At 34.1% G+C, this 13534-nt stretch overlaps 1 protein-coding gene across 1 annotated transcript; it reads left to right on the forward strand.

The window, feature by feature from the left end:
* Positions 1-701: 701 nt before the first annotated feature.
* Positions 702-6829, forward strand: LOC142642029 (pyruvate kinase isozyme A, chloroplastic-like). The gene is made up of 7 exons (XM_075816377.1): positions 702-1550; positions 1946-2033; positions 2157-2347; positions 3386-3504; positions 5243-5486; positions 5628-5862; positions 6295-6829. The coding sequence occupies exons 1-7, from the start codon at positions 1011-1013 to the stop codon at positions 6621-6623; spliced, it is 1746 nt and encodes a 581-aa protein (XP_075672492.1). The 5' UTR covers positions 702-1010; the 3' UTR covers positions 6624-6829.
* The last annotated feature ends 6705 nt before the right edge of the window (positions 6830-13534 follow it).

A 13534-nucleotide genomic window follows, 5' to 3' on the forward strand; every position in this document is an offset into this window, starting at 1 on the left:
ATTCTCTTTTCCGTACATCTCAAGTTTCACGTGATCGAATTACCCCAAATTCCTTTCCTCAACTCTATGCAAATCTTGTCAACAAAACATGCGACTTTTACCACAAAACTAATTGTTATAATAAAAGCGTGATAACAATTAACAAATTGCAAAACTAATTGTGTATTTTATTGTGTCACTAGCACTTTTGTTATAACAATTTGCGGCAAAAATGGTGTATTTTGTTGTCATTAGTTTTTACACCCCAAATTCCCAAACTACCATTCTTTTTTTCAAAAATTGCTAATTTTGAGTACTTGTTTGGCATCATATTATAAGCTCAATTTTTAATTTTTAACTTTTATATTTAGCTTTTTAAAACTTTACTTTTTTTTTTTCATATTTTCTCACTTATTTTAATGTAAAATTTTTTTTAGCAGAAAACTAAATAAGCTGGGTAAGACTCACATAAACTGTGCTTGAAAAAACTGCAGGAAAGTGACAGCACGACACTATTATTATAAATTTATGACACAAACAAACACCAAAAACCGGACACAAATAAAAGCTAACAACCCGGGAACGGTAGTTGACCGTTAAATTAGGAAAGCTGCTACTACAAGTGAAAGCTCCTTTTATTATATACTATTGCCGCCCTTTTCACTTGCCCTCCATTTTTCAAATTAATTTAATGCACAAGACTTAAACATACGGCGCTAGTTGTAACAAAACCCACCAAACTTACTAGGGTTTCTCTCTGTCTTTTTTTTTGTTTTGTTTCTGTTTCTTCGTCGAATATTTTTCTCACTAAAACCCAACTACCTTTTACTTCACTTTGTAAACTCCACCATCCAAAACCCTTCTGAGTTTTCGATCCAAAAATGCTTAAAACTTATCAATAACTCTGTTTTTTGCTTGTTTGTCTAAGCTTTGTCCAACAAGTTATAGTCTTTGACCTTGATCTTTTCGCCAACAAATCTAAATTGTCACCAAGAGGGTCATATTGAGAGCGAGATTGGTTTTTTGAGTTCATGGCGGTTGTGAGGAATTCAAGTCTTATTAGTGGTGGAATTATTGGAAAAAACCCGTGTTTGGATTTGAAGAATCGGGTTTTAGGCAGGCCGGTTTTTGCTCGTGGGATTTGTTTTAATGGAGGGAAGGTGAAGGGAAAGATTGGGGTTGGAGTAAGAGCTGCAGTGCAAGTGAATGTGGAGGAATCAGAGGGTTTGCAGCGTGAGTTGAAGGGTTTAAGGGGGGTTTTGGGGTTTGATGTGGTTTCTGAGCGGGAGTTGAGGGAGAAGGGGTTTTTGGGGATGAGGAAGACGAAGCTCGTGTGCACAATTGGGCCTGCGTGTTGCTCGTTGGAGGATTTGGAGAAGTTGGCATTGGGAGGAATGAATGTGGCTAGGCTTAATATGTGCCATAATGGGAGGGAGTGGCACCGGGATGTGATTCAGAAGATTAAGAGATTGAATGAGGAAAAGGGGTTTTGTGTTTCAGTCATGATTGATACTGAAGGTAGTCAGATTCATGTGGTCGATCATGGGGCTCCTTCTTCTGTCAAAGTAGAGGTAAGTATGTGTAGAACTCACTAATTGGTGTCTGGCTTTATGTCTAGCTAAATTAGATGTAGGTATTAATTAGGAGAAAATATGTTAGATGGGTGAGCACCCCCTTTATTTTTTGTTTGCACTTCACAATGATAATCTGTTACGAGCAAGATGCAATTGTGATGGATTTGTCTTCTACTTGTATCATTAGTACTTGAAAAAGACTTGGATCATTATAACTAATTGGTTTCTGGCTTTATGTCCAGCTAAATTAGATGCAGGTATTAATTAGGGAAAAAGATGTTAGATGGGTGAGCCGTTAGCAGTCTTTTTATGTTTTGTTCACACCTCATGATGATAATATGTTGTGAGAAAGATGCAATTTTGATGGATTTTTATTCTACTTGGATCATCAGGACCGTTCAATCTGGTTGTTTACTGCAGAAAAGTTTGCAGGTTCTCGTCCATTCACAGTTCAAGCTAACTATGAGGGTTTTTCTGAAGGTAGTGAGATTACTGCTAATTGTGTCAAATATCAGCCTCACCTGGCCCCCTGCACTTTTTTTTTTTTTCCTTTCAATTCACTTTAGTGATCTGAATTTGCTTGTGATGTTCACTACTTGGCAGGTATTGAGGTTGGAGATGAACTTGTGATTGATGGTGGAATGGCAGGGTTTGAAGTTATAGAAAAGATAGGGAGTGATTTGCGTTGTAAGTGCACAGACCCTGGTTTATTCCTACCTCGAGCCAAATTGAGCTTTTGGAGAGATGGGAAGCTTGTGGAGAGAAATTATGAGCTTCCTACTCTATCAGCAAAGGTTGATTTCATATGCTTTTGTTCTTGATCCCCCATCCCTATCCCCCCCCCCCGGTCCCTCCCCCCCTTCTCTCTGGCTTTTACATTCTCTAGTTTTTGCTTATCAACCTTAGTTTGACATCACCCTTTTTTAACAATATAGCACTAATTGACTTCCTGGTATTAGTGAATGTGAAATTTATTTTCATTTCAGCTACATTGGCTCTACAACAGCTACCTGATTAAAAGAACATTATTGCTGTACTAATTTTCTTTTCCTCTTGCAGGCTTGCTTATCAATATTGTTCAGAAAATTACATAAACTGTTTGAGCATGAAAGATGCTTAAAACTAATTTTAATATGTTCAGAAGCTCCTAAACTTTCCATACTTGTGCCTTATTTGTGTTTATGATATTACTAGTTTCTTAAGTATCTTACATGATTTTCTCTATCAAAAGTGATTAAATCTCCTGAGTTATAATAAGACAAACGAATTTCAAACTCTATTTTGAGTTCTTGCTATAATTGTTGGGTGTTGACTGAAAAAAGATTTAGGTAGAGGTCAGTTTTCAGAAATGGCAGAGTTTGCTTGTTAATATACAGTAGCAGTGCTCTTTGAGAGATAGAGAGAGAGAGAAATTTGGTCATATTACCAATGCTCATTGATAACCAAGTTTCTGCTCTTAATATCAACTATAAAGCTTTCTGGTCTTAAAAGTTTTTTTTTCCCCTCTTATTTGGCTATATATGTATGTCTGTGTGTGTGTGTGTAGAGAGAGAATTCTTTCATTCTGTAGAAATTGTGAATGATGATGTTTTAAGTATTACTCCCTGTAATGCGCCCCCCCCCCCCCCCCCCCCCCCAACGGTGTGTGTGGGACAAGGGAATCACGAACACCAAAGAGATGAGTTAAGTGCTCTAACACCCAAATAAAATTACTGAATAAAGTATGGCTAAATATATGCCTCTTCAATGTTCAGATGATACTGTAAAACCCAAAATTTTAGCAAATTATTTGCATGCTTATTAGTTCATTATTGATATTGTCTGATGTACAGGATTGGGCTGACATTGAATTTGGAGTTTCTGAAGGTATTGATTTCATTGCCATGTCATTTGTAAATGATTCTGATTCTGTCAAGCATCTTAAGAACTACCTCTCCTCCAAATCATCCAAGTAAGGCACTGTCACAATGGTCAACACTTTTACATGATTTTACTCTTTTCTTTTTTAAATCTAAGGTTCACATCCTTTGATTTTTCCCCTCTCTTCAACAATGTGATTATCCTTGTTAAATGCTATGACATATGACCACTTCATAGTGTTTCAGAGGAGTAGCTTGTGAAACATCTCAATCTATTTCTCATGCAATTGACAATTTAAACTTACATAAATGTAGCCTCTTCTTAAAAAGAATTGATGTGAGGCTGTAACCTTCCATGCCTAGATGTGAATTGATTGATCTTGGTGCTACTTGCCCACAATATAGTGATGATCACCAGTGGTAGCTGGATTCAGATGTTGCTCTTACTCTTTCTCCAATACTCAGTATATTGAGTAACTATTTAGTCTGTTCTGTTCCACCTTACCCTGTTACATATACTGATCGTTGACACCTGATGAAGCTATTATTATTTTGTTAACACTCTAAAATTAAATGGTCAATTTTGTAGACCATTCAATGCCCTCATTTAGGCACTGTGATTAACAGTTCACATGCAGATTGAAACATATTAGCTTGATTAGCTCACTCCATGATATGTGGTTGGTGTTCTGACTTTCTGTTGAGATTCCTTCGTTTTCATTTAGAACTGATTGTGACTCTATTTTTTTTATGAAAACAAATATGGCCTTGTGCGTCTCTCCCCCAGCCTGCCTTCTACTATGCTCTGTCGAAGTTAAAAATTGGATTACCTCATAAGAGCCTTTTGTAAAATAGTCTCCTTTCCTATCAGTTTCTAAATGGTGAGTGGATATATGAAGAGTCTTTGTCACCATCAACATTTTCCAGTGAGTTTGAACTCAAATGGAACATTCTCCTCTTGTAAGAGCAAGGTGGAAGGTGAGGTTGTGGATTTAACATCCACCAGATGTGTGTAACTTAAGTACTTAACAATATAAAAGTTGCCAATGAGATGTATCTCAAATGGAATTTTCTCCTTCCATAAGAATGCATGAAAGGTGAGGTTGTAGATTTGGAGTTAAGAGTAGACAGACTGTGGAAAACTGAACTGAAAGTAATATTTTTGTTGAGATATGTAATCTGTGCACATTCTGGCGGTCTATTGGAGAGCTTTAATTTATAGCAAATATTACTAGAAAAGATATTGTGACCTACTTTTGAGCTTCTTTTCTTTTGGTTCAGTTACAAATGGAAATGTGCATGAGTAGTAGATGCTGCATGCATAATTGTATGTACTTAACTTTCTTCTTATTTCCAAGACTGAGTCCAGACATTGAATTGCATGCATTGCTAATAAGAACTACTAGAAAAGAGACATTATCTGATTTAGCTTTGACCATACCAATTATGGTACTTGCTCTTATTATACCTCAACACCTCTTGCACATTGAGTCTCCTTTCCTTGTTTTCCTTCTAGGTTATTCCTAATGCTGCCCCAGTAGATGTACCAGTTGCCCTGTCTATGATAGTTTGTCATGTGTCAAAAGATTATCATGAGTTGCATTTTTTTATGTTTTATTTAGCACTTGCACTAGGATATTTGGCTTCACCAGATCACTTTTTTTCTTTTTCTTTTTCATTTTTAAATTTAATTCTGTAAAAAGTAAGAATGCAGATTCTATTCATGTTTTCATATTTTTTCTTTGAATCAATGGGCTTGCTGTCTCTTTTCTTTTTTTCCTTTTTTTTCTTCCAGTTCTTATGGAAGTCCTGAATTGTTCTAATTTACAGATCCATAGGAGTATTGGCAAAGATTGAGAGCTTGGAGTCTCTACAGAAATTGAGAGATATTGTAGAGGCTTCAGATGGAATCATGGTAGCTCGGGGTGACCTTGGAGTTGAAATCCCACTTGAACAGATTCCTTCTGTGCAAGAAGAAATAATTAATGTCTGCAGGCAACTAAACAAACCAGTTATTGTAGCATCTCAACTTCTTGAGTCCATGGTTGAATATCCAACCCCGACACGTGCTGAGGTACTATACCAAAAGTGTCATTACTGTAACCACCACTACTACTTATATTGTTTTGCATGTGGGGAACTAAAGGAATAATGCATCTAAGAGTACAGACTTGTTGAACATTGCATCAGTGACTATGTTCTTTGATATCATCAGGTTGCAGATGTTTCTGAAGCAGTTCGGCAGTATGCTGATGCTTTGATGCTTTCTGGTGAGTCAGCTATTGGTTTATATGGACAGAAGGCTCTTTCTGTCTTACGGATGACCAGCAGTCGAATTGAAACATGGGGTCGTGAAGAAAGCCAACAAACTCTTCTCCATCAGCATCAACTAGGAGTATCATTGTCGGATCGCATTGCTGAGCAGATATGCAATTGTGCTGCAGAAATGGGTAATTTCACTTTTCCCATCTAAATTCTATTGTTCAGAATTCCAATACCTTATGAATAACAGCTGTCATCTTTTGATGGAGTTTTATATTCAGAACTTGCTCATATCAACTCATCAAATAATTCCATAAGTTCAAACACAATTGTTTTCCTGACTCGATCTATTTGAGAAAAGGAAAAATTAGTATCTATGACAACATAGCACATTATGTGTATGAGCCTATGAAAGTATAGATCCATATGGATATGTATGCTCTCAGTGGCTAGTCTCTACACTGAAGTTTATTCAGCTTGTCTATAAGTAAATACCATTTTGGGAATAATATTTCTCCCTCCATGTGCACACACGTCACGCCAATGACTTGGTATGTGATGCTTAATTGTGTATTTTAGTGCTTACATTTCAAAACTACAACTGTGTTCTCTGGCTGCAGCTAACAAACTTTGCGTGGATGCCATCTTTGTCTACACAAAGCATGGACACATGGCATCACTGCTATCACGCAACCGCCCAAACCCTCCCATTTTTGCATTCACCAACGATGATAATACCCGCAAGGTTCTAAATTTGCAGTGGGGAGTAACTTCCCTCCTCGTTGATTTATCGGATGACATGGAAGCTAACATCTCAAAAACCATTGATCTAATAAAAACAACAGGGATGTTGGAACAAGGAGATGCTGTTTTGGTGGTATCAGATGTTACTCCAACTCTTGCAACCCCAATGGCTTTCCAGTCAATCCAGGTCAAGACCATTGCTTAGCAAAGCCTTTTTACTTCAATATGCTGTTTAGCCATCCATGATAAGGGGAAAGACACAATGTGGGATCTTTGAGTCCACTAGAGGAATATGTGTTAGCGTTTTTCCCATCATTTTGATGTAACATTAGATTTTATATGTGATTCTTGCGCATCTCCATGATAGCAGATTGAAAAATACTGACTGTTAGATAGCAGATGTTTAAGACACTATGAGTTGAGTCTTTTAGGCTAAAAAAAATCAAATATATATAATAGCAGAAGTCTTTTCCTGCAATTAAGGACGTGCTGCCATGTGGGAAAAAAAGGCCCCTTAAAATGCTGCCACTTTTACAGCTTTTAAGTTAAACCAGCCGCACGTTGCACCAGTTGGCCATTTAAAACTCTGTCACGCTTGCAATTAAAAAAGGATAAATTATACTGTTTCGTTAGGTTAACACACCATTTGATAGCATCTCAGTATAAAAGGAAAATTAACCGGTTAAAATACAGTTTAAAGGCTTGCAATACTCCAAAAAAAAAAAATGTAGGATATAGAGAGGAAAATCTGTTCATAAGCCATCAATCGCCACACTAGAGCACCGCAACTGCAAGCACATGCATAGAGAAGGAAAAATCTATGGGCATCAAAACCGTTAGGCTATCTATCTACCACTATCATATCGTCGAACCGTCTCCGGTACATTTTTCCCCCATTTTTTTTAGATTTGGATATGAAATATTACTTTATGTTGAGTTTTTTTGTTGAATAGGTTTAGATTTGATTTTGGTTTTGATTCTTTTTTGTTTCGGGTTTTTGGGTTCTCCATGAAAATGTTTGTTTTCTCAATTTTTAGATATTTTCTTTTGTTTGTTTGTTTGTTTGTTTGTTTTTTTTTTTTTTTTTTTTTTTTTTTTTTTTTTTTTTTTTTTTTTTTTTTTTTTTTTTTTTTTTCTCTATTTTGGATTACATAAATCACTAAAAATATTGATCTTAATTTTGTACTTCCATTTTTAATCTTAACAAAATAAAAAACTGGAAAGGTTGTGACTTTAAAACATCAAGCGTTTCAATTTCATTCTCTGAATTTTATTCCATTTTTTTTTTCTTTTCTTCCTTCTTTCTTTTATTTTCAACCCTTATAAGTGTTTCAATCCTCAAGGTAAAAATGTGATTTCCTCCTAAGTAATAAAATACCATTATAAATGTTTTAGTGTCATAAAATGACCTTTTACTCTAACAAAATAAGTAAAATAATTATTCATAATATTCACAATGAGAAGGAGATTGAAATAGAATATTTAAGACTTATCTTTTATTGTGTGAATATTTAAAAGATTTCCTTCACTTGGTTCCCCGAGCGTGATGTTGTGTACCCCGAACGTGATGTCGTGGTTTTTAGGGGTACTAGGCCTATAATCCATGGAACCCAGAATGCTTATTCCTTAAATTATAGGATCTTTCTCCATGCTTATTATGCAATGAAGTTTTGTCATTTCCCTTTACCTCTATAGGTTCTGTATAAGAACAACTATACAATATACATAGCTTCAAATAATTGTTAGTTCATCAGATTAGGATATACATTCTAATACATATACATATATGTAAGTGAATTTCATAAGAATGAGTCAGCCACGAGGATCATAGCCCCAATTTTCACTGACTTAGTGCTTTTGCACAAGACTTGTGGGATTTGGAATTCAAGTACAAGTAGCTTTGCTTGGGCATTGCCTTCCGAGATGGTCAGGTGAGGAGGATTTTGTGAAAGAGAGTGATATCTGATGTGTGCATGCTTTGGCATATGTTTCTTTGGAGGTTAAGTGATATTTTGATTGATCTCAAGGATATGAGACAAATTTTTTCTTCTTGGCTCTCTTATTGTGTTCCTTTTCTCTCCCCTCTCCCTTGCTGGGCTCTTAAAGTTCTAAGAATTATCCTTTTGAACCTTTGAAGTCTCCCATTTTTCCTCCATCTAAATCCTTCTTTTTCTCCCCCCCCCCCCCCTTCTACTATGTTTACTGTTCCTTTTATAGTGGACATGGTCTGGTAGCTCAGGCAAGGACATCCTTGGTCTACTGTGTAAAACCATGTCCTTTGGAACCTGAGAAAGTGCATTGGATATATGTTTAGCTTAATTAGGTAATTATAACTCAAAAGGGGCATTTGGCTTTAGTTACAAATGAAAGATTCATTCTTGGAAAGTCAAAGGAGTGGGTGGGCTGCTCAATGCAATGGATGACAGTTTTGATTGAAAATGACAATTGAGGCGAAATTATGGGGAGATGTCATGCACATGAAGGAACTGAGTTTTCTATTGGTTCATGCATTCCAAGCAAATATATGAATCAAGGGAAACCTTTGGGATCCTCCTTTCACCAGAAATCACTCTCCTACTAACCAAACCACTTCTCCCTTACTACCAACTCAAGATCCTATGGGCTTGGACCATGGGTTCCAAAGACAAACCTGGTTTTACTAGATTTTTTAATGGCTTTTCCTAGAAATCTAAACACACATCTTGGCTTTTCCATGTGTTAGCCAAGGTCCTCTTCTCAAGGCTTCAAAAGGACACATCAAGGTCCTAGGGCCTTGATGTTGATTCTTCTTGCTGCATGTCCTTTGGCCTGACCAAGTCTGGGTCTTCTTTTATTATTATTATTATTATTATTATTATTATTATTATTATTATTATTATTTCTTTTTCCTTCTTTTTGGGACTTTTGGCCTTCATGGTTCTTCTTAACTTCGTGAATTGGGCATTTTTTGTTAAGGCCCACGGTCTTTCCTTAATTTTCATAGACTGAGATTCCTTGTTGCATTTTGGTCCTCAACACACATGAAAGTGAATGTAAAAAAAAAAAAAAAAGAGTATAAGATCCAGTATTTCCCTTTTGAACCTTTCATACTTTTTTAATGGAGATGCCCTTGTATCAGTTTTATGCTAGGAGACTAGAAAGGCAACCCAAAAAAGAATCACAATTGAAGTATCCAACTTTACATTAAATTGAACCAACAATTTCAGTTGAAAGAGGTTTAAAATAAGAATGAGGTTTAAAATAATTTGACAGTTACCATAATAGGGAATGGAGGATTTGAAATTTAATTCTTCTCATAAAGAAAAGAACATAGTGTCATTGGAAAAATTATTAGGTACTCCGAAGTACCATAAATGCATAGTCCCCCCTCTCATATGAATGGTGGGTCCTACCATGAATTTAATTAGTGAGACCCACCATTCATGTGAGAGGAGGGAGTGCGTATTTATGGTACTCCAAAAGTACACGTTAATTTCCCGTGTCGCTGAGGTACAAAGCTCTTAGCCACAAAATATGTTATCGGCATTGTGAGTTGTACTAAGATTTTGCTATACCAGGAAGAGCCATAGATTATTGATAATAGGTAATAGAGAAAGTCTAGAGACGTAACAAAATTATAAGTCATTATTTTTTTGGGTTCCTAAATAATTTTGTTTCATTATTTTCACAACACACTTGTTATGAAAATATTGTGAGATTTGGTTCTAGTGGCTGGGAGTTTCTGCATCTTATTTACCAAAAAGTTTTATTTATTTATTTTTTGCCCATAATTTTTTTCCCATCACACACACACACACACACATCTATATAATAATAATAATAATAATAATAATAATAATAATAATAATAAGTTTTTAAATTTTTGTGCCAAGTGAGTTAATTCAATGTAAAAATTGGATTTCAATTAAAGTTTAATTTTGCGACATGTGTCCTATCTAATATAAGTTTTTTAATTTTTTGTACCATATGAGTTAATTTAATGTAAAAAAAGAGGAGTCCAATACAAGTAAACCATAAAAAAAAAAAAAATTTTGAATGATTTTATATTTATGAGCCATTTTTTTTGTAGAACTAATATATATATATATATATATACACACACACACACACACATTAATAGGTAAAGTTGAGACAAATTCCAATTAGATTTTAAATTGGAATTCAATAAAAGTCTAATTTTGCACCATGTCCCATCTAATAAAAAATTTTAAATTTTTGAACCAAGTTAGTTAGTTCAATGTAAAAATTGGATTTCAATTAAAGTTTAATTTTACGGCACGTGTTCCATCTAATCAAATTTTTTTAATTTTTGCGCCAAATGAGTTAATTTAGAGTAGAAAACGAGGAGTCCAATATAAATAAATCATAAAAAGCATAATTATATATCTAACACTATATATAAAATTAGAAGAACGGAGAGTTTGAATGATTTTATATTTATGAGCCTTTTTTTATAACTAAAAACAACTCAAATTTATAAGTCATTTATATATATATATATATATATATATATATATATATATATTAATAGGTAAAATTTAGAGAAAATCTAATTATATTCTACAATTGAAGTCTGATTTTGCGCCATGTGTCTTAAATTATTTATTTTTAGAGAGAGTTTTATTTTTTATTTTTGGAATCAAATGTGGGACCATATCATAAATATCCATTCAAGTGAATTATTGTGTACAAAAAACAAAGAGTCTAAAATTAATGAACATAAAAATATTTAAAAAATGAAAAATTTACATTTTCTACCTAATAACATTCTTGCAACACTTTTTAAAGAGTTAACAAAAATATATATAAGAATGACTATCAATAATATTTAAATTATATATGTAAGATTATTATACTATGCGTCTTAATGTGTATCTTTTAAGTATATCCATGCATATGCATGAGGTTATAAGCTAGTATATATATATAAGTAAAGCTGAGAGAAAATTCAATTAGATTCCAAATTGGAATTCAATTAGAATTTGATTTTGCGCCACATGTCCCATCTAATCTATGTTTTTAAAATTTTGTGCCAAGTGAGTTAATTTAATGTAAAAATTAGATTTCAATTAGGGTTTAATTTTGCACCATGTATCCCATCTAGTATAATTTTTTTTAATTGTTGTGCCAAATGAGTTAATTTAATGTAGAAAACGAGGAGTCTAATATAAATAAATCATAAAATTCATAATCATATATCTAACTCTATATATAAAATTAGAGGAAGAGAGATTTTGAATGATATTATATTTATGAGCCTTTTTTGTATAACTAAAAACAATTTAAATTTATAAGTCATGTGTCTAATATACTGTAAGTGCACAATTGCACCTGGACCCAAAGACAATTACGGGCTCAGGCCCAATGAGCCTTAAACAATAAAATTTGTAAAGTGTGGGCTTGAAATCTAGGTTAGAGGTACTGAGAACTTGATAACAGGCTAAGAGTTACAAACACTTGTAAATAACAAATGGTAATTGCAAATAGACCTCCTCGGACGTAAGCCGAGGAATACTTCTGTATTATTTCTCTCTCTCTCTCTCTTAAAAGTTACAATCCTTAATTTCTTTCTTAGTTACCGATCTCCCCCCTTCTCTGGCGTTCATCCCCCTTAAATACTTCTTCTCCTGATACTTTATCCACGTGTTACTCCAACCCCCTCCCCCTAGATATTTCTTTTCTTAGTGCCTTTGAATAGTGACCAGAAGTTTCAGTTCTACTGTTTAGGGGTCACTTCCCCATTAATGCGGCCAGGGAGGTAGGTGCAGAGTCTTTAATGTGGAGGTGGCAGCCTTTTCTTTTGGTATTTTTCTAGCATCGGTGTACCTCGAAGGTTCAAGATTTCCCCCTTTAACCATTAGTCTTTCCAGAGTTGTGCCTTGACCTTCATAATGAAGCTCTGAGTTCTCTTGGCTCTGTCCGAGGAGAAGCTCGCCCTTGGCTGTATCCTCGGACCCTCGGCGTATGGGCCAATTCGCAAAGCTAACAAATTCTTAACTTAGGAGCAGGTCGGTCCTCCATGCTACAGTCCATAGGCCCATATGCCCACTTGGGTCTTTTTACTCCCCACATATACTATGATTATGTACGGTCTATTATTAATTAGATAATATATATATATATATATATATATGTATATGTATATATATATATATATTGCTTTTTTTTTAAACCAAAATTTAGAGAAAATTCAATTAGAACCAAAATTGGATTTTGCTTTTGTTAGCTTCCCGTTCAAATCAAATTGTTTAGATTTTCATTGTTATTTTTTCTTTGAACTAATGAACGATTTTTTTTTTATACTGTTTCTATTCAAATATTTTGTATGCACAAATATTGAATGTAACAAATTATAATTAAACTGATCGATCTCATGCATCTATCCTCATTCAATTTAGGAGATATTATTTGAAAATTTTATTATTTTATTTTGTGTTATATTTAGTATAATTTCACAAACAATAACTGTGAATTGATATTGTATATGTAGTATCCAATAGTGATTTTCAAAATTATATATGTAATAGCAATGTAATGAGAAACTTGGTGTAACCAATATCATGAAATTGCAAGAAAAAACTATTTTAGTACCTTCAAATGTCCTGCTCGAACTATGTCCTATATGTTTAATAGCCCAAACTAATATTAATAGCATCACTACAATTCATCATTTTCGTGCATAAGCACAAATTACAGACTAGTTAATATAATGGAGCATATGTCAATGGCCTGAACTCTGAAGCTTAAATTACTATCTTAGTTTTTCAATTATTAGGCAAAGTTTCATTTGGTCTTTCAACTTCTTAGTTTTTGGGGAGATAGGTAGTAATGGGGATGTGGAGTTCCAACCACATGCATGAGGTACTACAAAAATGTTATTATTATTGAGTTATCACTTGAATCCTGTCTCTCAACTATTAATTGTGTTAACTTTTTTCTTTCAAATTTCAAAATCAAGTTAGTATCATTCTTAGATTCCTCAATTACTAATCTTAATAGAGAGAAAATCGATGATAAAATTGACTTGATCTTAAAAGTTAATGCATGAAATTGACACAATTAATGATTAATGGATCAAATTGACACAACTAATTATTGAGGGACTAAATTGAACTT

Source organism: Castanea sativa, chromosome 7 (genome assembly GCF_040712315.1).
Source record: "Castanea sativa cultivar Marrone di Chiusa Pesio chromosome 7, ASM4071231v1".
NCBI classification, from domain to species: domain Eukaryota; kingdom Viridiplantae; phylum Streptophyta; class Magnoliopsida; order Fagales; family Fagaceae; genus Castanea; species Castanea sativa.